Below are 25273 nucleotides of genomic sequence, written 5' to 3' on the forward strand. Positions count from 1 at the left end.
TTTCCTGCAGCTTGGATACAAGAAATTAACATACTTTTTATGCTGTAATTAGCTCTCCTATTTCCCTTGTGCAATGCATTTTCGGAGACGTTTTCGCTGCATACTAGATGTTTTGAATGTTCACTTTATTAGTCACACGCTAACATTTGCTAATTAGCAGTAAAAACACAAAGTAAACGCAGGTATTTGGTCATAAACTTAATAAAAGTCATGCATTTCTGGACCGGATGATGACGCTAGACGGAAAAATCAGAGGATCACCGACGTTCAGTGTTCAGGACATTACATAATCACTGGCAAAACATGGCTATAAAGCATAAGATAATGACACACTGGCTTAAAATAGCTTTTCTTCGCTAGTTTGTTTGTTGTGTTTCTCCTCAGAAAAAAGGGCCGGCCTGGTTCCCATTGTATTGAGGTTTGAAAACAATGGAACAAAAAACTACTGCAACACTAATATTCCCAATCTGAATTCCTCGATATGCCTCAGAAATTCTACTACTATAAGATCCTCACGCAGACACACTCATCGGTTCTGTATTTAGATGCCAAATATAACCGAGCAAAGAGTTGAGCTGCGTTCAACACCTCTATAGAGAGAGGCTCCATTTTTGGCCGGCTGATTCAACAAGAACTCGGCCTCTTAAAAACACACACTGACACACCAACATACTTACTAGAGCGGAGGACAATGAAAACGCTGGCAAGAGTACAAACCAGAGCTCCCGTGATAGTAACTCTGAAGTGTGTCCACGTAGTCTGAATGACCCCTGTGTTCCTCTGTCAGCACACAACCACATGCAAACACTCCTGTGAATTACATAACAGTGATTGGCAGGTGTGCGTGCAGCAGGAACTCATTTATTTATTTATTTATTTATGATTCAAACTTTATTTGCACTGGAGCTGTTCCTTAATAAGTCCATTGAGAGAAGGTATGTTTTAATAACTAGCTCCAATCAATCAGTCTAAGGTAAATAATGGAGTATGTGCATTACAAGGGCTGCAAACTTTTTTGATTAATGAATATGTCAGAAGATGGTGAAAAATGGAACAAAACAGTAAAGATTACCTATCCCAATGTCCCAGAGCCCAAAGATGATGCCTTTAAATTGCTTTCTTTGTGTTACCAGGAGTAAAAAACCCAAATATATTCTATTTTTAATGAAATAAAACAGCAAATATAAATCTTTTTGAAGCTGGAACTGGCAAATATTTAACTTTTTTTTGACTGAACAAATCACAGTAACAATTTATCAACCATGGGGAATTGTGCTGTGCTTAAGGCTAAGCAAAAAACGTTGCACAATGTCTGGCAGGAAACGGGAGCTGAGCTGCATAGCTTCACATAAATGTGTCAATTCATTCGTTTCTGACTAATTATAGCAGGTTGTGATGATTATGCAGAAGCTGTACTGTTAGGTCTGAGCGGTTTGAAGAATAAAAAAGCTAGAGGGGATGAACCGAATTTAGGCAGCAAGCAAAATACATCTGCTTCACAGAGTGTAAGAATTGGCAATGAATCAGCTTTATATGATATGACTGGAGGGAGAACAGCTATGCGTGTGTGTGTTTGCCCAACACAGGATATCTTTTTAATGGGCAAGAGTATTTGTGTGCCGGTTAATCCCCACCGTGTTACTCACACACCCGGCATCGCTGCTGGTGTGTGTGTCTATTCACTGTCAGCTTAGCCCACTCAATCCCTAATCCAAAAGCAGAGAGGGAGAGAGAGAGAGAGACAGAGAGGGACGCAGGCAGAGAGATAAACCTGTGTACCTACATGTAAAATGTCTCAATAATTTACATTTCACACAGATTGCCTCTCTTCCATCCTCTCACGCTCAAGTCCTCCCTCATTTTAATAAGTTTGAGCCCCCCCTTACTCCAAGACGACGCACGAGATTCCCCCGGTTGCCCCGACAACAGACGCAATTGATTGAGCAGTTCGCACCTCGCCATAATACGCGATGAGGCGAGTTCGAAGGCGAAGACCATCAGTCGCCTCCCCATTCAACAACATGCACTCCTCCCATTTTGTTCTCTCTCAATGGCTAAACAATGGCCGTGGCTTAGCCCATCACTGTGATTTGTGGTGCTGATGGGGGACTTTCTGTGTGTGTGTGTGTGTGTGTGTGTGTGTGTGTGTGTGTGTGTGTGTTGTGTACACTGCCCCATAGGCCAACTGTAAAAACTGGTTTCCTGTATCCTTCAGAAGTGGAGCAAAAAAACAACAAGCCCTGACCTGTTGAGTATAATTAAATGTTGTGTTGTTAAGGGCAGTAAGTACTAACACCCCGAGGCTGGGAACATATTCTATTAGCTTCCATCTATTGTCTCTCGTTCATGTGAGTAAGAGATATAGCGTTAAAAAACAGCCGGTTAACCACTCAAAACCTGAACAGAGACCAGTTCTATTGAGCTAATGAGGAATAAAAGGAGGGATAAAGAAGGGGAAAGGGAGAGCCAAGGCCGTAACTAAGGATTACTTTCATTACTGATTAATCTGCTGATTATGCCACAGCGAGCGCCAACGATGTGATGAAAAGAAAAATAACAAGACATTCGCCTAATTAATGTGTGAATTCAGTAGACTTTAGTTCCTGGCTGGTAACAGAAGGATTACAGGAGACTAAATATAAAAGGAGTCATCGAGTCGAACCTGTTTCTCCCAGTTTGTTGTGTCAGTTATTAACCGTTATTGTGACTAATCTGTTGATTACTTTTTCAAATCAATCCTTTAACAATTTAGTCTATTAAATGTGAGAAAGCACTTAGAAATGATCAGAAGCCACTGAGGCCTCTTTAAGTGTCTTGTTTCGTCCAACCAAAACAGCCAAAACACCCAGTTTACGGGTGAAATCCTCACATTTGAGAAGCTAGAACCAAAGAATATTTGGGGGTTTTTTTCCTTGATACATGGCTTAATTGATTTAGAGCAGCAGCCATTAGTTTATTAGTCAAATAAAACATAAATAGAGCAGCACAAGTTTGATAATTAAGTCATTTTTTTCAAGCAAAAAAAAGCCAAAAATACTGAGAACCCCTGCTTTTCTTCATCCTATATGATTGTACATGAAATATTTGGGGGTCTGTTTTGAAGACGTCACCTTAAACTGTGTAAAGTTTAAAATTTTCTGATATTTCACAGGCCGTTTAATCCACAAGGGCACAATTAATAACGATTATAATCATTAACCGCAGCCCTAAATTGATCTTTAGGTAATTGGCATTCATTTTCTGTCCGTAACTAATCATTTTAGACATTCGTGGTTACTGAATGCAGAAATATAACTGTACTGGAAGGTGTCAGACAGACGATAAGTAAAGACGATCCATGATTTCCACTCATCCCTGCCATGAGGTGGAAAGAAAGGATCATGTACAGTCAGATTATTTGCTTTTCCTGGATATCTACTGATCGAACACTGAGATATTTCCCCGCCCCAGGTGGGTTCACAGAAGTCTCTGCCGGTGCATTTCACAGCCAAAACAAACTAAACGCATGAACAAACCCCGAACCTGAGTTGACTGATGGCAGACACTTGCTATTTCAGTCACCAACAAAATTCCTCTTATCTCTCTGCCAAGAAAGTGGAATTAGACCACGGGCATTAAAGTCTCCCCGTTATTGACGTGAATCTAAAGAAGAATAAAAACACATTGCTGCCCAGAGGGAATATTGTCAGGAGCTCAGAGAACGAAACACCACCACCCCCCTACCATCCTCTTCCCTCTAGATCAAAAACACACAGACACACACAGACACACACACACAAAAGTCCAGGATGAAATCTTCCCCTTTGAAAGTGATCTAATGATAGCAAGCGAAAGGGCTGCTGGATGCATTAATTATACACCCCCACCCCCCCCCCCACACACACACACACACTGTTTAGGCTTATGTAAACACACACAGAGACTGAGCTGACCTTTAAGAACCATCCATATTGATATTTTCCCAAAGCCAAGTCACCTAAAGTCCTTCTACCTGCCTCCGAAAAAAAAAATCAATTTCCTCGCTGATACCAGTCACCTTCCCTTCTCATCAGAGAAGACTCAGCAGGTCTCCTCTATCTGTGTGATAGGAGAACCTGGCTGGTTTACACAACACATGAGTCTCCACAACCGTCTGAACTGTTGCAGAGGAAATGTTTGTCTTGTTGAGACTCCCTACTGTGTATTTTTTTGACAATAGATACATTTTTCTAGCTATTTTTCAAGCATAAATGCAGAATATTCCCTATTCCAAGCTTCTTAAATGTGTGTATTTGATGCCTTTCTTCACCACGTATGATAAACTGAATACCTTTGGGGTGTATGAATATTATAATTTGACTACATCAGCTTGAACTGTCACCATTTTCTGGCATTTTATAGACAAAACTATTAACTGGCTGCACGATACGAGAATATTATATACTGATTCATGATTTTTTGCATCACAAATTTCATTTTCACTGAAGAAAAACCTGTTAAAATGATGATGATGTGACATTATTGCAACTTCTGCTCTCAGCGATACTGCAATTTCGATAATATTTGGAATAATTGTGCCGCCCTAGTGAAAATCAACAACATCAAATCAACAAAATATGATGAAATTCAGCCAGCTGAGAGAAAGGGAGCGGTGTTACAGTGGCATCAGTTTCTGCAGACTTCAGAGTTTCTCCCAATCAAAGTCAATACATCCTTCTCCCTCCACTATCTCTCCCTCATAGACACTATGAGACTTTCTGGCTACTGTCTGGAAAATGTGCTTGAGGAATAATGACTAACGCTACGTCCCTTCTCCACAACAACAACCACTGAGGTGCCCCTGGGCAAGGCTCTTCATCCTGCACCAACAGAGCAACTCAGCAGTAAATTACGTTTTGCACTGGGCAGCTCGCAAGGTGCGAACTTGAATCAATCGCCGGAGAGATGCTCAGTCGACACTCCCGTAAGTATCCCCTCAGTGTTGTCATATAAAGGTTAACAGCCGAGGACGGGATGGCCCTGCCTCCAGTCCCTGAACAGCTCATAAAAAACAAAAAAAGATGAGTTGAAAAAAATGCCCGTGTTATCTCGTGTACCTGGGTGTACTGATGCCTAACAGACAGCAGGACGACGTACCACAGAGGCACGGTTTCACAGTTGTGTACGTGGGTGTCAGCTGGCAAACTAAATGCTGATCTCTCCTCGCTCCTTTAAGAATTGTATTCAAGTTAAAGGAGGGAAACTGCGACCTTAAAGCAATTTTATGGGACCTTTAAATTCACTCGAGATCTGTGAATTGCATGGCAACACAAAAGCACCTCGTCTCCATTTAGACCTCCCTACTCTTGTGAAAGCTCGTCATATAACTCTTAGCCCTAGAAGTATGTTCTGTAGCAGCTCTGTAACTGGGTCAGGGAATAAAATCAGCTTTTTCTATCATAACACATCACGTTATTCAACCTTTAGGAGGAATAACACGAGCATTGTCACCCCCATTGAACGACACAATAGGAAGGGCCAACGAGAAGGATGCAACAGGAACTCAAAACAAAAAAACTTAAGAAAACAGCGTCAGACACAGATTAGATATGATGACAGAGAAACGGAGTCAATCTTCGCTTTAAAATGAATGCAGACACACTGGATAAACCTGATCCACCGCTTGCCACTATATGTGCTTTGCAAACAGTCCAACATGATGGCTACATGATAAGATAAAAAAAAAGGTCACCTGAGCATAAAAACATGAGGATTAGTTCACTACCTGGGCAGCAGATTGATGTGTAAGTTCAACTCTACCAGACTCCATTAGAAAAACTGCCAATTTAAGGTTCCCTCGCATATGGTACAAACCTAAGAGCTTGCAGAAGGGAGTGACTCTTCTCTATGCAGCATTATTAGGTAGAATACGATTGTGGCAATGTGAAAATTATTATAAGTGTTAAGAAAAGAAGGTTTTAAGGGGGAAATGCAGACTGCAGTATCGGATAAAAAAATGCAGAAAAACGCTCCTGAAGATTCACGAGTATGTGAATATGACGTGCTGTAGAGGATATGCACATTTTCAGAGTAGCAAATAACATTAAATTTAAATAAAATGTGACATATTTGTCTTAACACAAAAGAAAACAAACCATAAAGGGAGCACTCGGTTAGTCAGTGGCATAGAAAAGAGGATGATTTCTAACTCTCCTGCTCTCTAATGACAATTAAACTCCTAAATTACATTATAATAATAATTATTATTATGATTTTTAAAGACGTGCAGTCACTAGAATAAACTTACCAACTCTTAGGTGTGTTTGTTATTGTACACCTCGACGTGGCACAGCCAAACGTAACAACGTTAATGAGGGTTAGTTAGCTTAACGTTAGCTTAAAATTAACGTTAAAGCAGGAGTAAATAAAAACAAAAACATCATTATTTACCATATTCACGTTACCCCAGCTGGTGTAAGTGTATCCCGACTTCTGGTAAACTTTTCCCCGCAGCAGCAGCACAACAAGCACCGCACATAATCTCCGGTTCTCTAACTGGAGCTCCCGTTTTTGTTGTCCTCAAGTTGACCGTTGTCCGTTGACACCGTCCGGTGTTACACATGCCATCACGGCTCTCTCTCTCTCTCTCTCTCCCCCCTCCCACTTCCAGCTTAATGCCGCCGCTGGAAACAGACCCACGGCGGCGAAACCGGTGCGATATCCTCCCCCGAGCCAGCCCGCCGCGGTAATCCTCCCTAAACACACACACACAAAAAAAGCCAAGCGCAACTGTGCGATTACGCCCCGCCCACCGCGTTAACCAAAAAGGGATGGGCTGCGGGGGATATCGAATACACCCCCACATGAATTAATTCATAGAGAGAGAGAGAGAGAGAGAGAGAGAGAGAGAGGGGGGGTGCAACCACATTAAAGAGGGTTTTTAGTGACATATACAAGAAGTTTGTGTACAAGGGAAGTTGAAGTAATCTTTAAGAGAAGAACTAAGTGGTGGATGAGGTTTTAAGATTGTACAGAAGTATAAGCAAAATGAAGCTTTATAGTGAATTTTACTGTTGCTGCAAGTTGAGATGAAGCAAGTTCTAACAACTTTATACACTGCTGTTAAATATAAACGACAAACAAGTTCATATGTTTTGGATTTAATCTGTGTATCAGAATCAGAATCAGAGATACTTTATTGATCCCCAGACGGAGATTGGTTTGTTACAGTTGCTCAAGATCTAACACTATATATATATATATATATATAGGTATAGACATATAAGTAAAAATAGAAGAGCAATATAATGAGAGCCTATGTACCTTATAGTAATACAATATATACAATGTAATAACCAAAGTTGTCATATAAAAGTGAAAAGTAGAAGATTTCCCTTCCTTTGGAATATAGTGAAGCAGAAATTAAAACAAAAAGTCCAAATAAATTCCACCACTAGACTCAAATATACTGTAAATTATGTGGTTTACCAACCATCATTAACAGGTGGATTTGTAATCAGCCCATGTTTACACCTAAAGCACATAGTCACCTTGAAAATTATAAACAGATAGCTGAAATAGATAGACATGACACAGGCTATTTTCTCAAGTGAAAGGATAGATGAATTACCCCACAAATGTCTGGGGAATGAGTCATGAATGATTTAAAGGAACAGCAGGTCTACTCTGGCCCTACTGATAAAGAAACCAATTAGCATGGTTAGTGGCCCTGTCATGTGATCTGGGCTAGTTTACTGTCCAAGCTCACATAAAGTATTCATCCTCAGCATATACGTGCCCTCTTCCACCTGCCATTTAAGAAAACGCTGATATAGTGACAGGAGGGTTCTTATCTCTGTCCTTTTCTCCTGTCATTCTTTATTGCTTTATCCCCTCTCATGCACACATCGACCTGAAGCCCACATTATGAGGATGGTAGTGAGTCAGCCACCTGTTAATCATTGTGACAAGTGTGCTTTCTGACAGGTCGAACACTCTTAAGGCCGGGTGATTCAGCCTGCAGGGCAGAGAACAGCACCTGGCACAGAGGCGGCCTGCAGGGCAAGAGCTCTGTTATTGAAATTTGAATCTGATCCAGCCCTGATTCAATCATATCATTTCCGTGAGTGCGTGTGTGCATATTTTGAAAGATCATTGCATAGCTCTGGGATACAGCCACAACAAATCTTTTTTTTTTTTTTTACTATGATCAATCCTAATAACCTAATACACTTCCAGTCCATTTCCCCTGAGCATTGATTTATAATATCCATGCTTGTGTGCGTGTGTGAAAGCGAGATAGCAGGCAGAGAGTTAAATGTGACATTTAATTAGGTCCAGATTTGTACTTCAGCATTGATTTGGTTCAAAGAGGGCACTGGCTGACTGAAAAAAACTTGCCTTATGTAAATGCCATTAAGAGCAGATCTCTAATGGGTATTGCAGCAGTGCATGACACTTGTGAGACTGTAAAACAGCAACATAACAGCTTTTTAAGACTATTCTCTCTCTTTCTGCTTTGATTCATTGAAAGAAAAGTCGAAAAATTCTGCTCCGAGTTGAGCACAAAGACACTCTGACATGCATGTCGTAGTTTTTCTTCTAAATGTCACCACATTTGACTTTTAAGAAGTGCAGGAGAGTTTAAAATCCAATTATCTGACAAAAAGAGACACGCGGCGGAGCAGTTCTGATCCGCAGTGTATAAATGTCAGAATTCATGCTTATAAGATGATGTACAATCCGTGTGTGCGTCAAGGGTCGGAGAATTTACGTGTATACATGAAATTAACGCTGTTAATCAGAAGATGCTATTGTTCCCTTTCCCCCCACCAGCGATGTTTGTGTTCTTTATGTGCTTCCTGCGGCGCTTCCTGTCTCCATCTCAGCCGTGACATCAGACTGACCTGCGTAACACCAGAGACTTCTGGGAACACTGATACTGGTCGGGAGCATTTACGTGGGGGCTCCGGATTGTTTAGTTGAGGACGAAAGATCAGGACGTTCTGGTCGAGGCTGCGGAATGTTCGAGGGAGTTCGGAACATTATGGAAAGATTCTGGAATGTTTAAGTGAGAGAATCGGAATGTTTAGCGGGTCAACTGGAACATTCTGTGAGGGTTCTGGAATGTTTAAGTTACGGGTGGCCCCAGGATGTTCTGGAGAGATTCTACTAGTGCTTGGGTAACAAGGGTGAGAACTTTCCAGTGGGATTCTAGAATGTTTAAAGGGGGTATCGGAATTTCTCAGGGATTCTGGAATTTTAAGGTTAAGAAGTCAGAGCTTTCTGGTGGGATATGTGGTGAGTATAATTGAGATCAGATCCTTCTGATGGGCTTCCTGAATGTTTTACTTGAGGATTTTTTCTGCAATATGTATTATGTGAGCTTGTTTCTTCCTAAAAGCTGCACCAGCCAATATTGATATATTTACAATGGATCAAATTCCTATTTGTAATGCTAAAGTTCCAGTGTGTAACATTTAGGAGGATCTATTGGCAGAAATGTAATATAATATTCAAAGGTATGTTTTCATTGGCGTATAATCACCAGAAAATACACAATTTTGTGTTTTTGTTACCTTAGAATGAGCCGTTGTTATCTACAGGGGAAGCAGGGCCTCCTCTACTGAGGCCGCAATGTTGAACTGCCATGATTCTACAGTAGCCCAGAGCGGACAAGCCAAACACTGGCTTTAGATAGGGCATGACAACACACAGACACAGTGACTGACTGGTGGAAATAGTGGAGCATTTAGAGCTACATAGTTCAGCCAGGAAGTGGTGAAGACCAAAGCAGAGCAAAAAACCTACATCTCTATCATTTTACCTGACTTCAGTGCAACTGTAGAACCCAGAAATGTATTATGAAATGCAATGCAACACAATAACCTTAAGATATTCTCTCTGTGTGATGGCTCAGTTCTGTGGTACATTATAAGGTTGTTTTGTTGTTTTATTGAGCTGTATACATTGAATATTTTCCTAATATTTTGTCCAACTCAACATCTTACATTAGATTAAAACACACAGTTATTTTCATTACTGATTACTGTGTCCATTATTTTGTTCTATAACTTTATATTAAATATTACATCACATTTCCTCTGAGCCTACGGTGATGTGCCTTCAGACTAAAAACCAAAGACACTGAATTTTCAATTATCTATAACAAAGAAAAGGAGCAAATCTTCACGGTGGAGAAGCTGGGACCAGACAATGTTAATTTTTGAACATTGCTCAAAGGGAGAATTTATTGCTGCTTTTCTTTATATTGGTGATTGGGAGTGCATTTTGGTGCCACTACATTTGACTCGTAACATCACTTGACGCCTGTATTGCCACCTTCGGTTTTAAGGTGTGTCACCTCCATGCCGGTGAAACTGGTGTCATACCTCACCCAACATATGTGAGAAAGAAAATGCCAGATGGAGAGAAAGTGAGGCAAGAAACTGAGAGCTAATTGACAAACAGCTGTCCTAATCCAACCTCGGTTATTGCTGTGTCTCTGAGTCAGACAGGAAAGGAAACTCTCTAGAGCTGACTGTCTGTTCAGACGTCTCTCTGTGAGAAGAGATGTCTCTTTCTGCTTCCTCATTTCCTTTGTTCCTTGTAAGAGACAGAGGCACACACTCAGATTTTATGGATGTAATACGAAACTGTCAAATCAACTGATGGTGTGGAGATGACATAAAACCCAGAAGAGGTCATGTTTAATTAATCATGCACACATTTCTATCCACTACATAGACGGGGAATGTATGTGTGTGAAGGCTACGACAAGCAAATGAAAACATATCATCTTCAGAGCTCCAGGGAAAAAGGAAGTGGAGAGAATTACATTAAGACCTTGAATATTTCACAGTTATGACTCCCGTCTAATGTCTTGATGATATTGTTGTCGCAGAGACGCTCAAATGTGTTTATAATTTTACATTCAGCGGCTGCTATTGTCAGCTGGGAATATGTTTACATCCAGATGAGCACAGAGGCAAAAAAGCTGCGACCCACCGCTGTGTGCATATGTTGGCATAACTCATCTTTCATCCCCAGTGCTGTGCAGAGCGAAGACAGAATCAACATCAGCTCAGTCAGAATCAATTGAACAGGGAGACGCTCGCTCATCCTTTGGGCTCAGTAATTGGAGCAGTAAAGTTATGGTGTGTTTTCGGATTGCATAACCCCCCACCCCACACACACACACACACACACACACACACACACACACACACACACACACACACACACACACACACACACACACAGAAGCCCTGTCCAAAAAAACATCCCTTCTTTCATCACACCCACTCTTTATCTTCATCTCTGTGTGCTTGCGTTTAACCTGTCCTCAAATCACACTCTCTTCTTATTAGAACTGTCAACCTCCTGCTCACTTTTTTTTTATTATGGCAATGCTTTTGTGCCAGCAATTACATTTTCTTTCATGATGTGTGTCCCCCTTCTCAAATGATAATTTTTCCTCCTGTCTCTTTCACTTCATGGCTTTTATCTTTCCCACTATCTTCTTTTTCTTATTGCTGTACCTTTATAACGTAGCATTTCATATTCAACTCTGCAGCCTTGCTTCAATCAAACAGCGCTTATGATCTGTGTCACTCAATCTCACCCTGAAACACAAAACAAAGATTGAATGTAATTCCGCTGGATCTTGCCGCCCAAAAAAAAGATGGATTTGTCAGCAAGGCTTGTTCCAACTTCATGAATGTTTTTTCCACCTCGTGCTATTGATGCTGATAAGCCCCATCAGGCTCAGTAGAGGACGAGTAATGATCCTTGCTCCCACATAAACACAAACATGCTGCAAAAAGAGAGGGGATAGAGGGGAGCGAGGGAGGCTGCTGGTGTGGCTACTGTTTGGCAATGGGGACAGTGACTAATCAGTCTGAGCATCCCCCATATATCACCAGGCAGAAGTAATCAGCAGAGGAGACTCAGTCTGACGTGGTTTTATCAAACACACTCCAGCGGCAGGGTCAGCCATTGTACCAAGCCTGTATGAAATATAGACTTAAGGACACTGAGTCAGAGACCAAGACTGGGTTGCACTAGCTATTCATAAATCCATCGCTAGTTAAAGGTCCAGGGTGGAACATTTAGCAAGATCTTTTTAGGCAGAAATGGAAGATAATACTCATAAGTAGGTTTTCATTCATGTATAATCGCTTCACAAAACTTAAATCTGCAATATTTTTCTTTAATTACTTCTTGGCTACTTGGAAGTTGAGGAAACAAGCTATGAACAACAGAGGCCTTATTATCACATTTTAAGTTGTTATGGCGAACAGTCTTCTTGACACATATCGGAGCAACATTATCATTCATTTGGGGTCGAGTTTCTGTCCGCCTGATGAATGGAATATCTAATATTCCCTCTCTTTTTAGCTCTGCCTTTGATCTCCACCAACTCTTAATACAAATACCAGCCTTGTTACTGGCTAAATATTCCACTTTGTTGACTAGATAATCGCTTTAACTGCCAATCCTTGGTGAACGTAGGCCTGTATGGAGGAATATGTCTGTTCAAACGTCAGAAATGGGAGTGATTATGCTAACCTAGCAAGTGTCATTAGATCATTTAGCAATTATTTTTGACATAACATTTTGAAATTTGAGGCATATTTTGTTGTTTTTGTCGAGTGTTGTACGGTATCTTTTTTATTCCTTACTAGCAAGCAAACGTAATCTTTATTTAGTTCAGTTAACTAGGTAGCAGTCACACCTGGGAGTTATTAGGTGTAATGTTCTAATATGTAAAATCTATGTTGTGTGGCGCAACCTTATTTAATTAAGTTTTGTTAGGCTTCAGTCTAAACCCATGAAGAGCTTTAAAGCTGCTTTAATTCACTTTCCACTTTCTAGTTGCCTTCTCTCCTCCCTCTTTGCTATCTTTACCTCAAAAGCAGCTCTCTCTTTACAACAAATTAACAGAAGACGCTTCACTCCTCCTCTGTTGCCTCCTCCTCCTCATGCTCCTCAAGCTCTTTTCAGCCTCTATAATAGAATTTTCTCCAGGGAGGGCTATGGTTCCCTGCTTTCCAGCCCTATCTTTTGTCCCAGCCTAGCAGGGGAACTAAATCAATGGGGCACTTGAATAGGCATGCTGGGAATAAAAGGGTTGACGGTTTTTAAGGGGGCTCTGGCGGTAAATTTAAGCTGACTCCAGTTGAAGCTCTGCAGCAGAAGGATAATCACACGAACCCTGATGCAGTTTTATCGCATACAGTGGTTGTGTAAACGGCAGTGATGTTACTGTTAAAGACAGAAATACAATGAAGCATATATGTGGGAATGAAACAGATGGTCTGCAACAGAGACAGGGGTTTTGGTAGCCCAGAGGTGAAAGGACCCAGGGTTATGCTTTCGCCCTCCCTTAAAAACAACTGCAAAACTGTACTCTACCTGCAAAATAAAGGAGAAAACATGCCAAAATACACTCAAAGGATCGCCTATTAGCAACAATAGTGGATCATCAACTATTGTTAGGTAGGATCCAAGGCCATACAGCGACCATAGACGACACTGAGCTAATTTTCTTTCTATTGTTTGTGGGAATTTACATTCTACTAAAAACTTTATTTTACAGACTGATTGCAGTGTTCTTAGTCTCAGTATTCTTTAATTTGTCTACTTTTAGGCCAGCAAACAATACATTATTGAAGCACTGTGTCTTATAATAGGGTGTACATAACCCTGAAATTATATGAAGGTCTTCTTTCTTGCCGTGTACCAACCCCTTTCTGCTCATTGCATCAGTGTTAAATGAAAAGCCTTGTCTAAATAAAATAAAGTCTAAAGTTATAAATGTTTCCTGATGGAACTATCTGATGAGTAAATAATGCTAGTACATTTTCCACTGGTATTCACGATATATCAAGGTTCGATACCCAGCCTTGCATTCCTTGCATTGTGAAGACAGCTTTAAAACAGCATTTGGACGTTCAAGATGGGAAATAAAAACAGAAAATACAACTGAACCCATAACTGAATAAATAAAATAGGATTATACCCAGAAAACCTCAGTATTTCAAACATCTTGGGTTCGGCCCCGACTCGAACTCCACCTTTGGTCTCAAACAAGCAGCCTTTTAGGGGTTATTGTTTCTAAAAAGGTAGCTGCTGTGCTACACACAGTGATGTGAATTCATGCTGGCACTCATTATTTCTGCACAGTTTGTGGCCCGTCTAAAGTTAAAGGATTCTTTTGCCATTGAACATGTACATGCTATTTCATCAGCGAGCTGCTTTCACCCACAATCCGCTTGTGGCTGTTGCCTCATCACTTTGTTCTCCATGCGTGAGCAGACTTTGATTATGTTTCCTTCCACATTTGCATGTGTTTGACACCTTAACACTAATGAGCACATCAATCTCTAATACTTTGTCTCCCTGCTGACTGTATGACATTGTAGTTTAACGACAACCACTAAAACTCAACATTGTTTTTAATCACGCAACTGAAACAGCAATTTAGAGTGAGTACATTTTTACATGCAGGCGTATTGGCATAGAAAGCCAAAAACAATTCTCTATAAAGGTGCTTGCACTTCTCATGCCTTCTCTCATTATAGTCCACTTTAATCATTGCATGCTGTTTATGTATTGTACAGTCCATGCATTGTATTGGTGTTTACAGTACATACTGCATGTTGTACGTGGCATTAAAAAAAAGCCTGCACACTTAGTTGATTTACCCACATCTGACTCTAAAAGGTTGAATTCATAGTCTTGATTCTGCAAAGGTGAAGGTTTGTATGATGTGTTTTTAGAGCTCTGGGCTAAAACTCAAGATATATCACCCTCTGCCTTATAAATACTGCACTATATAGGTTCATACTGTACATATCTTAACTTAATTAACCCGCACTGTATAATTACACCATAATTGCTGCTGCACAAGTTGTTTATTATCTTAGTGTATTCACTTCACTCTGTTCATTCTGTTAATAATGTTCATACTGTGCATATCTTGATAGCATATTCATATATATATCTATACTGTTATTTTTTATATCCCTGTATTTACATTACTCTGCACTTTACTGCTTTTTGCACTTCTGGTTAGATGCTAAACTAAGGACAATAAAGTTGAATCTGACCTAATCTAATCTAATAAATATTGACCATTCATGTCTTAGTCCATCCCAACAATTCAATTAATTCAGCAATTCAATTGTATTTGCAGCGAAGCATTAGAAAATATACCAAATATTCTTGCAAAGTTAATAAAATGGCAAAAAAATAGAGAAAATACTACACCTAACATTATATATACAATCTTCTAATCACATGTGCAGTGTAAGGTTGTAGAAATGTACATTTGCTGACGACGGTCGGCTTCACATTGACACCTGTCGCATGTTTTAGCTCAGCTTTTGTCCGCGGCCTCTGAACTGTGATCTGATCCAACCATCAGAATGTGTGAAAGCTTTCATGAAGGACAGTGCAGCCTCTCTCAGCGAACACAGGCACCAGAGGCTGTTTGAAATAAATATCTGAGGGGTCACGCTTTCAAAGCGCGTGGAGGAGGAGGGGTGGGGCACCAGCCACGCTTTCATGTGTCATCTCGCTACACGCCCACGTCACCGCTCACCCTGCACCGCCAGCTTGTGACATTTCAGCCCCTTTTGTCTTCCTCTGAGTGGTTTGAGATCTCTTTGGAGCATTAATTTTTTTTCCTAGAGTAAATGACAGCTGCTGTGATATGTTGGCTGGAGAGAGAGAGAGAGAGAGAGAGCGAGAGCGAGTTAAAGGAACTGAAAGATACAGAGGTGTGACATTAAAGCGGGAGATAAAGGGCGACAGTTGAACAGACTGACATATGACAACATAACTGCCATGAATCTGTCAAGATATCAAAAACCTCAACAGGCGAAACACTAACATTCGTATACTGTTGGATGGCTGATGGCTAAAAGTAGCTCAGATATAATTTAATTTAAGATAGCTGTTCCCAGGCTTGCTCAGCTAAGCTAACCTGCTCTCGTGTCTTCATATTCAACCTCCAGATATGATACAGCGATCTTTCATCAATCATATCTCGCCAAATATTTAACCATTGCTTTAAGCCATATGATGCTTTTGTCTTTAGTATATTTGCATGCACTCCACGTCTTATGCTAGTTCAGAAGTGATAAGAAACTCAATTCAACAGCACTGCAAACAGCACACTCCAAAATATCTATAAAATGGGATCAACACCTCCATAAAACTCAACAGTATAACCTTCATAAAGGGAGTAATTTATTGTTGGATAACAGAGCTGGCGAAAATCTAATAAACTGGCAGCCGGAGCGTACATGAAGTCAAACAAACAGAGTGAAATTAAAAACAGAGAGAGAGACTCTAGCATTTCATTTTTTCTGCTGACTTTACTGATAAAATAGATGACGACAGAGAAAAGACTAGACCTCTGTTTACAGTACAAAGCCTGTTTTCCCCCTTTAGAGCAGAAAGCTAGAGGCTACTGACACAGACAAGGTTATATGTTAATGAAGCACACACACACACACACACACACACACACACACACACACACACACACACACACACACACACACACACACACACACACACACACACACTGTGCTCTGTTTAACTTTGATTTAACCAGACAGGTCAATTACGAAGAAATCCTATCATATCTGGTGTAATGTTATTCACACATGAGGAAAGAAAAAGCACTTATTTTGTTTTTCTGGGCCTCTCCTCCAGAGTCTAATGGCAACACACACACACACACACACACACACACACACACACAACACACACACAGAGCAACAGGCGTATGCATGAGTGTCTGGTCTTGTACAACACATTTATATAACAGCTACTAGTTAATTTGCAGATAAAATAAAATGTTTGAGCAGGTTATAAAATTATAACAGCTGTAAAAAAAGAAGAAAAGTACAGACGAGTGTACATGTAGCTAACATATTAATGCCATCAGAGCAAAGATTGAAATATGTACGAATGATCAATATAACACCCAGAAATGGAGCATTCAGCCTAATGAATACTTAATACTGCTACTTTAATGCACAACTTCTACTTGTAATTAAGTATTTTTAGTGTTTTTTAAAGACAAATATACATTTTAGATCTTCACTTCTTCAAAGGATACGACTTCACTTTAGGTCAGATCATATATATGTTATATGTAAGATATCACATATGTTATCTGTCTAATAATTAAAAATAATAATAATTATATATATTAATTTTCCTTTTTGTTCAGCATTATATAAAACTGAACAAAGTAAATACAGTCACAACTCGGGAAAGGTTTAAAAATCGTATTTATTGTGAGTGTAAGGAACATTGTTTTGGTCTTCGCAAGCACAGTGTGTGTGTGTGTGTGTGTGTGTGTGTGTGTGTGTGTGTGTGTGTGTGCTGAAGCTGAATGGTCACCCAGCGTGGAATGAGAGTAAGTGGCTGCGAGCATCATCTCTTGTTGCCATGGTGATAAATTGAGTGGTGCATCTGTAACAAACGTTATGAGAAATGGATTGTGACTATAGGATGACAGTTTATTGTACTTATCTGTGTGTGTGTGTGTGTGTGTGTGTGTGTGTGTGCAGAATTAGAGGCTGGGGTCTGCGGATGTAGCTTGAACAGATTTAGAGAAGGTCATTATCATCAGGGAAATTATATATACATGCAGAGGCAACCACGTAGCACCGGTTTAATCAGTGTGACAAGGGGGGGGGCGCCTGCAGTTGATGAGGTCGTGTTGTTCAGGTTGTGTACATCTGCTGTCTGTCTCTGGGGGATGTGAGTGACGGAGATACGGTACCATAAATACTGGTTGTTTGTTATTATGGAAATTAATAAGAAGACGTCACATTAGATTGGGAAAACTGTGTCCCTTTGTATTACCTGAACTATATCAATGGTGTAATTTAACATCTACGTCCATGCAAGCAGCTCTGTGAGGCTTTAAAAGGACATGCTCACAATAACACTCCTAGATGAGGCAACATTTCAGTTTCTCTGTCTAAATGAACTTTATCTCAGAATCAATGCCCCTTATTGAACCTGGTAAGTGGCTATAATACGTGAAAGGAGTGATGAACATAGAGAGAATCTGCAGCTTTAGAACAAGTTTGATTCATCTGGCCCAAAATTTCTTATAGTATTTGTCATAAAACCCACTGTACGTTATCTGCTCAACACCAAACAACAGACAGACACAGTTAGCGACCAGCTCGGTGAGCATAGTGGAGCATTTAGCAGCTAAAGAGCCAGATATTCCCTAAAGAGTTGGACGAGACCAAAAACAATTAAAAGTGTGAGAGTGAATAACAGACTTAATTTGATTTAATTTGTTGTCCTCCGGCACCACAACTGCTAAAGAACTTGTCTGAATGTGTTAGCTCGGAGATCCTAAACTCCAAAAGAGAAAGTTGGCATAGTTGGTTTTATTCATTCTTATTTTAAATTAATGCAATTGTTTTTAATTCACACCATTACCACGCCATCCCCTTGTTCGGCATCTTAATTTGGGGTGTTTGCATGCTAATGTTTGATAATTAGTACAAAACACAAAGCACAGCTGAGGCTGATGGGAATTTCATTAGCTTTTTGGTCACAAAGCAAAGTTAAGTACAGAGACTCATCAGAGTTATTGGACTTCAGAGTGGGACAGGAGAGTGTGTACCAAATATAATAGAAATCCATCCAACAGTTAAAAATGATTTCAGTCTGTACCGAAGCAGGGGACATTGCCCTTCATTCAAAACACTGATAAATAATGTAAGTAGTCGTTGGCGTCTGTACGCTGAACACATCATTACTGTGATGGAAAAACAAGACCAAGAGGGAAACACACACACACAGCGGCTCGGACGTACACACATATTCTTTTCACAGCAATCTTTACGGGAACCCTCAATGATACTTAACACTCTCTTGCTTCACTTCAGGGCTACAAAAATTAATTAACTTTCTTCGGCTTGTACACACATTGCAGCCACTGGCGATTCAACACAGCCAGAAGTTTCTGGTTCAACCAGCCATCTCAGAAATTAATATCATGAGACCAGACAGTTTCCGGGCGCACTGAAAATGATGTGAGTTACGTGTGGCAGCGAGAATGGCAAAGAGCGTGGGTTTATTTTTTTGTTCATTGCAGACAGACCTGAATACGCTGTGTAAAACGTCTAGAAGCAAAAAATGGATGGTAATTACTGTGGCAGGAAACTATGAGTAATAATGGGACTGCACTTAACCAATGATGGAAAACAATGAATCAGGACCAACCATGAAATATATGGGTTTTTTTTACTAAACAGATGCTTATTTTGTTCTGCAGTGACAAATTGTAAGTGCACCTTGTTAACCGCTTTCCCTATTAATCAGCATATTCCCATTAAACCACTATTTCTAAGATGGTATGTAATTAAAGAGTGTTTTTAAATCATTCAGGTGATATATGTTTTTTTTGTATTAGATCATTTCGTTGAATATGGTGCAGTCAGTGTGTGCACTTCACTTTAATGGCTACACGACCAGAGTGGGTGGAAGTTATTCTCGGTTCAGCACGGTGCACAAGGTCAGCAGCATATTATTTAAGCAGACTTTTATATCACAAAACAGACATTCACAAGAAGTCTCCATGGGCGGAGGAAACATGCATGCATCACAGTGCAGGAGTTGTTTGTGGTGAAAGAACCTTTCAACGCTGACTGATTAAATTCTACACATGATGGCTTTAATTATAAATAATGAACTATTAGTTGTTGCCACAGAGTGCTGCTGACTGGTTGGGACTATAGAAAAACATCGGTGCAATGCTTTTAACTGAATGATAACATCTCTACAAAGACAATCCTAGTATGCTCATGTTAAGCAGGTATAATGTTTGCTAATTAGTATTAACCACAAAGTGCAACTGTGGCTGATGGGAATGTTATTAGATGAACTAATTCAGCCTTGAGAAAAGTTAAAGGATCGGCAATGTTATTATAGTTCATCTTGTCAGGAACATGAATCTATATGTAATAATAAAAATACATTTGTTTATTTATAAGCACATTCGAAGTCACTCCAGTACAGCAGATAAGACCGCAGTGCACAGAAAATCTCATCCCTGGAGCCGGATAGCTGGCATGGCTAAAGATCCAATAAAAACAGGCCTCTTTGCTCATTAGTTTGCAACATTGCCTTAATGCTCTAATACACAGAGAGGTGTTAAAGGAGTCGCTACCACAGTATGCCACAGTCTCACCTTATATATCTCCTACCCCTGTTTTAGTCCTAAACTAAACCCCCTGCAGTAGCGAGAGCCTGCAAAATGTCCTCACATTGCATCCTTATTTGTGCACATAAGATTAAAAGCACAAGCACGTCTATTTCAATGAGACGTATTAGCGAGATAATTGTGTTGTTGACACATTACACTGTAGTGTCCTTGGAGATCTGTTATGGGATAAACACACAAGGCTTAATGAGAGAGAGGGGGAAATAAAAGCAGAGCTTCCACCAAGGTCCTGAATGCTGTGTGTCTGAGACACTGTGATGGTTACCATGGTAAACGGATGGAAGTGACCACGGTTAGCAGTTGGAGGGCATCTACATTTCGAAGGCTCTGCAGGCATACTGTACACAAAGGATTTAACAACATATCAAGGGTGCAGAAGCTGTGAAAACACTGACCTAGGCTGATTATAGACTTGTTGCAGAAGTTTGCTGCAGAGCTGAGACCTTGAAAAGGGTGAAAACACACTGCAGAGCAATAATAAAATCACGTCCTGCTGCTTCTTCCTTCTACTATTTCCTTGTTTGTGGACTGACAAAGGCTGTTGGCTTGACAGGAAGAGTCCTATTATACTGGAGGAGTTACATAACATTATTTTTTATGTGCATATACAGGAAGATTGAATGCATGCACACACAGAAGCACACAGTGTCAGCACAGGACAGCTGACCATCTAGGGATAGTCTCGAGGAGGCTTTCCCCTTTAGCCACAGAATAAAACAAGCAGACATTTTGATGGAGCAGCTGAGATTTGTGATAGACAGATAAAGACAGGAGGAACATAAACATGACCTCCTGCTCGAGCACTCAGAGCCAGAGCGGAGAAACTTCAGGGACGGTTACAAGCGAGCAAGCGAGGTAGAAAGAAAAAGTGAAAACAAGCTCTGCAATTTAAAAAGATGTGCATGATCTATGGCGGGCTATACACATTCCTTGGATGTTACTCAAGTGGTAAAGGCCAACAACATGCTTCACACAGACACGGAGAAAGAGACATGGTGAAACTTGCCTGACTCAACCTTTGTTTAAAAAAAAAACAACTTCCTTGATTATGTCTGGTCGCAAAACACAAGGTAACACAAAAAGATCAAGCTCCTTCTTTACGGCTCCTGCCTTTAAAATTATCGAACCAGAGAAAGCTATAGCAAGAATGCCAACCCTTAGGCACCTTCCCTGAAAATCTATTAAAACATTTCAGTGGTAAACATGTGATAAATGGACCTTTTCTGTCTCGCATATAGGGCTCCTCATGCGACTCAGTCGAGTTCATGAGGGCAATAATGCTCTGCTGATTACATGTGACTGTGCGACTGACTTCATTTAAGCTCTAACAGGCTTTCACTCATGCAAAAGAGATAGATAATTCCCTGATCTATCGAGCTGAACAGACAAAAAACTCAATAACCAGGAGACAGATTAAGAGTCGTAACAAATGCAAACACTACCTCAGTCACATAGATGAGCGGAGTGGCACTGTAGTTCTTCCTCATGCCTCCTCTTCCTCACAGCCTGAGGTCAAAGTGCATGCCCCAGGAGCTTCAGAAGAGCCCTGCACATCAGAGAGCTCTGTCTGCCTCTTTGAAGTTTAAGGACTACCCTCTTAGGGAGGAGGAGTGTGTGTGTGTCTGTCTATCTAGTTATGTGTGTGTGTGTGTGTGTGTGTGTGTGTGTGTGTGTGTGTGTGTGTGTGTGTGTGTGTGTGTGTGTGTGTGTGTGTGTGTGTGTGTGTGTGCAACCCTCTTATTGTGAAATCTTTTGCTTCCTGTGTTAGCAGCAATCAGGCTCAAACCAGCGGCTCCCTGTGCACCACCACACACTCAAATCCCAACCTGCCTCGTCCTGAGGTGCGTTCCCAAGCTGTACTGTTCTGTGCCGTACTCACACACTTCTGCATCGGTTGGGAAAAGACCACCTTAAAAGGCACGAAGCGGCCCGAGCAGGAATTTTTTGATCCCTATCAGCCACCCTCCACTGGCCCTGGCACACTTCGCCACGGTAACAACAACCTCAGCTGCCAATCAGGAGGGAGCAGAGAGAGGATGTAGAGCAGGGGACAGACACAGAGAGAGAGAGGAGGGAGGAAAGGGGGAGAGATTTAAGGGAATGAATGACGGTGGGAACGTTGAGTTGGTGCAGGAATCTCCTGCCAGACTCGCTCCCTGAGGGGTGAACGCGCTCTACAGGACGGAGACTCTGCAGCACTTCTAATCTGCTGAGCCAGATAACAGCCTGTGTGTGTGTGTGTGTGTGTGTGTGTGTGTGTGTGTGTGTGTGTGTGTGTGTGTGTGTGTGTGTGACCGAGGCTGGACTCTGCACCCACTCCCACCCATATTCAAATGCATTTTTTACAAGTGGGAGTGGGAGCAGGGTTACTTCTTGTCATCCTGCCAACCTAAAGGCAGTGGTGGAGAATAATAAGTACATTTACTCAAGTACTGCACGTTAGTACAAATTTGAGTTACTTTACTTGAGTAGTTTCTTTTCAAGTCACGTTCTACTTCTACTTTCACTTTAATATCTGCATACAAAACATATTATAAGAGCTTAAAGAGACAACTATTATAAACCTTCAAGTCATTTCTCTTAAAATAAACTTTTTCTAAATAAGAGAGATACTATTAATTACATTAAAATCTAGTCTAACTTGTTTTGTGTATGGAAAAAGGTTATCTCAGGCTGACTGTGCAAGGCAGTACCTGCAGTATGATTCATTTTAAGCTCTGAAATGTCAAGAATAAAAAACATCAAATTTAAAGTTTAAGACTTTCGGCTTGCATGATGGTGGATTCTCAGCTCCAGGGACCAAATATGTAATTTCAACCTGTCACACTCCGTTGATAACAACAGTGCCTCTGATGGTTTTACGTCACATTCAATACAATACAAATCCACAGTGTCAGAATAACCATTAGACCTAACAGCAGTCTCTGATATAACCCACAGTAGCACAATATTGTACATCTACAGCAACGATTACACATGACGGGCTCAGCTTCATCAGAAAGGAGTGACATTGAAGTAACTCCTCATTATTATTATTATTATTAGTCTGTTGTTACTAAACAAGGCTAAGAGTCTACAGTGGACCTGTGAGGCTGGACGCACAGCAATGCTGTGACCTGAAGGTGGCACTACATGAAAACTCATCGTTATCCTCTGGGGGGACGTGGGGGCTTGAATGGAATTTCCCCAGAATGTTAAACTTTTCCGTGAAATAAATAAATGGATAAACAAATGTCAGCTTAAAGCAAAAATATGTTTTGAATCAACATTTTCACAGCAGGAACAGATTAATGATGGCTGTATTCCATTTAGCTGCCCATGTTTTAAGGGGTCCCGGGTATTGTGCATGCTGGCTCACACTGTCACGGCTTGCTGAATAGAACAAAACCCATAGTTAATGTTATCAGTAACACCTGTGCTTTTCCTGCAATTAAGTCAAAATGTCTGCTTACACAGTGTGGTACAGGAGCATATATAATATAACGACCTTTACATTATATTTACTGATAATAATACAAAGAAAGAAGGAAAATAACGTCAGTCTTGTCTTTCAAATTAATTATTCTAGACATCTGTTTGTTTTCATTTGCTGTTTCTCTTTCTGTAAACCTTAAAAAAGGTGCTATATAAATAAAGTTTGTTTTTATCATTGCTGGATGTCTTTATTTATTACTGCCTACTTCACACTTGGCAATTAGGAGATATCAACTTTTTTTCACAGCAAACATTTCGACAGGAAAAGCACAAATGTTACTAATAACATGAATTATCAGACCTGGAACACCTACAAAGGAATCCAGCCTTAATTAACATAATCAGTTGCACCTACGCAACTAAAAAAAGATTATTTCCTAATAAAAAACAATCTTTTATCATACGAGGGAAGTGAAGTGTTTGTGCTGCAAAGTTTGCAGGGTTTGTACAAGCAGAGGTGGGGAAAAAAAGAAAAAGAATAGCAACTGATTAACAAAATCCTCAAATCCTGAGAACTTTAGCTTGACTTTTCCTTCATCAAGCTCCCGGTTTCTCCCTCTTGGGTGCAGAAATACACATGGGAAGTGGACAGAACTGGGACACTGGTATTTTTACAGCAAGATGCTCAGGGGGGGCTAAAAAAATAAAAGACTCAAGGCACATACTCTGACCCGTTACACAGAGCGAACATTTGGAGAATTAGAGATAATAAAAAACAGGGAAGCCTGGAAACACTCATTAAGGATCTCACACTCTAGTCTAGGAGTCAAATCCACACAAGGGAGGAAGTCGGGCATGAATGATGCAAGAGGAGAGGACGGAGAGGGAGAGACAGTGATGCTAAAGAGAGGGGATGGAGAATAGAAGAAGAGGAGGAGGAGGAGAGATATGACAGTTGGCAGGAGGGAAGATGGAAGAGGAAAGAAAAGGGGCCCAGACATGGAGTGTGTCTTGACAGCACGCTGACCCTCTTTATCCTCTTCCTGGTGCCCCGGCTGGCATCACTAGCAGCTGCCACTTCAGCATACTGCAGCATCAGCAATTATAAAGGCTGAGAGAGATTATCTGCTCCATTTGCGGAGGGATGAATCAGACAATAGCTAGAGTATCACACAATAATTGTTGCAGACAAAACAGAAGTGCAACAAATGATGAATAACAAATGCAGAATGTGGGTTGGAGAGCACATTACATGCCACTCAGGCTTATTGTCATCTGTCAAAGCACTTCCAGCTCATTATGCTTAATTAATTTCTAGGATTTGGATAATTCTGCCTCCATTCTCCGAGCAGAGTCTCCTCTTGGTTTCTAAATAAAGACGGGAGCGAGGATTGTGGTTTCTGTGAAACGCTGACTCAAGAGGATGCCAAAAGCCTTTTTCATTCTCTCCCACTGATCTTGCAGTGATACAGACAAATCAATAGGAACAATGCCCCCTCTTGGCCATTAGACATTATTACAGACAGGGTGTGGGGAGATGAAGCCTTTACCCTTTGCTGACTTTCTTCTTTTTCTTCATCTTCCTCCAAACCATCCCCTCGAGGAAAAAGTGTTGAAACGGTGAGC

At 40.7% G+C, this 25273-nt stretch overlaps 1 protein-coding gene across 2 annotated transcripts in view; it reads right to left on the reverse strand.

The window, feature by feature from the left end:
• Positions 1–21831, reverse strand: part of tmcc3 (transmembrane and coiled-coil domain family 3) — a 41437-nt gene extending 19606 nt beyond the window's left edge. Inside the window, exon 1 of one of the 2 annotated variants that reach the window (XM_051392752.1) lies at positions 21676–21831. In XM_051392752.1, the coding sequence (XP_051248712.1) occupies positions 21676–21720 (45 nt within the window). In that variant the 5' untranslated portion in view covers positions 21721–21831. Of the gene's footprint in view, positions 1–6408; positions 6716–21675 lie in introns of those variants that run through there. The other variant, XM_051392754.1, reaches the window with a different exon arrangement.
• Positions 21832–25273: the final 3442 nt, after the last annotated feature.

The sequence above is a fragment of the Dicentrarchus labrax genome, unplaced genomic scaffold (assembly GCF_905237075.1).
Source record: "Dicentrarchus labrax unplaced genomic scaffold, dlabrax2021, whole genome shotgun sequence".
NCBI lineage: Eukaryota > Metazoa > Chordata > Actinopteri > Moronidae > Dicentrarchus > Dicentrarchus labrax.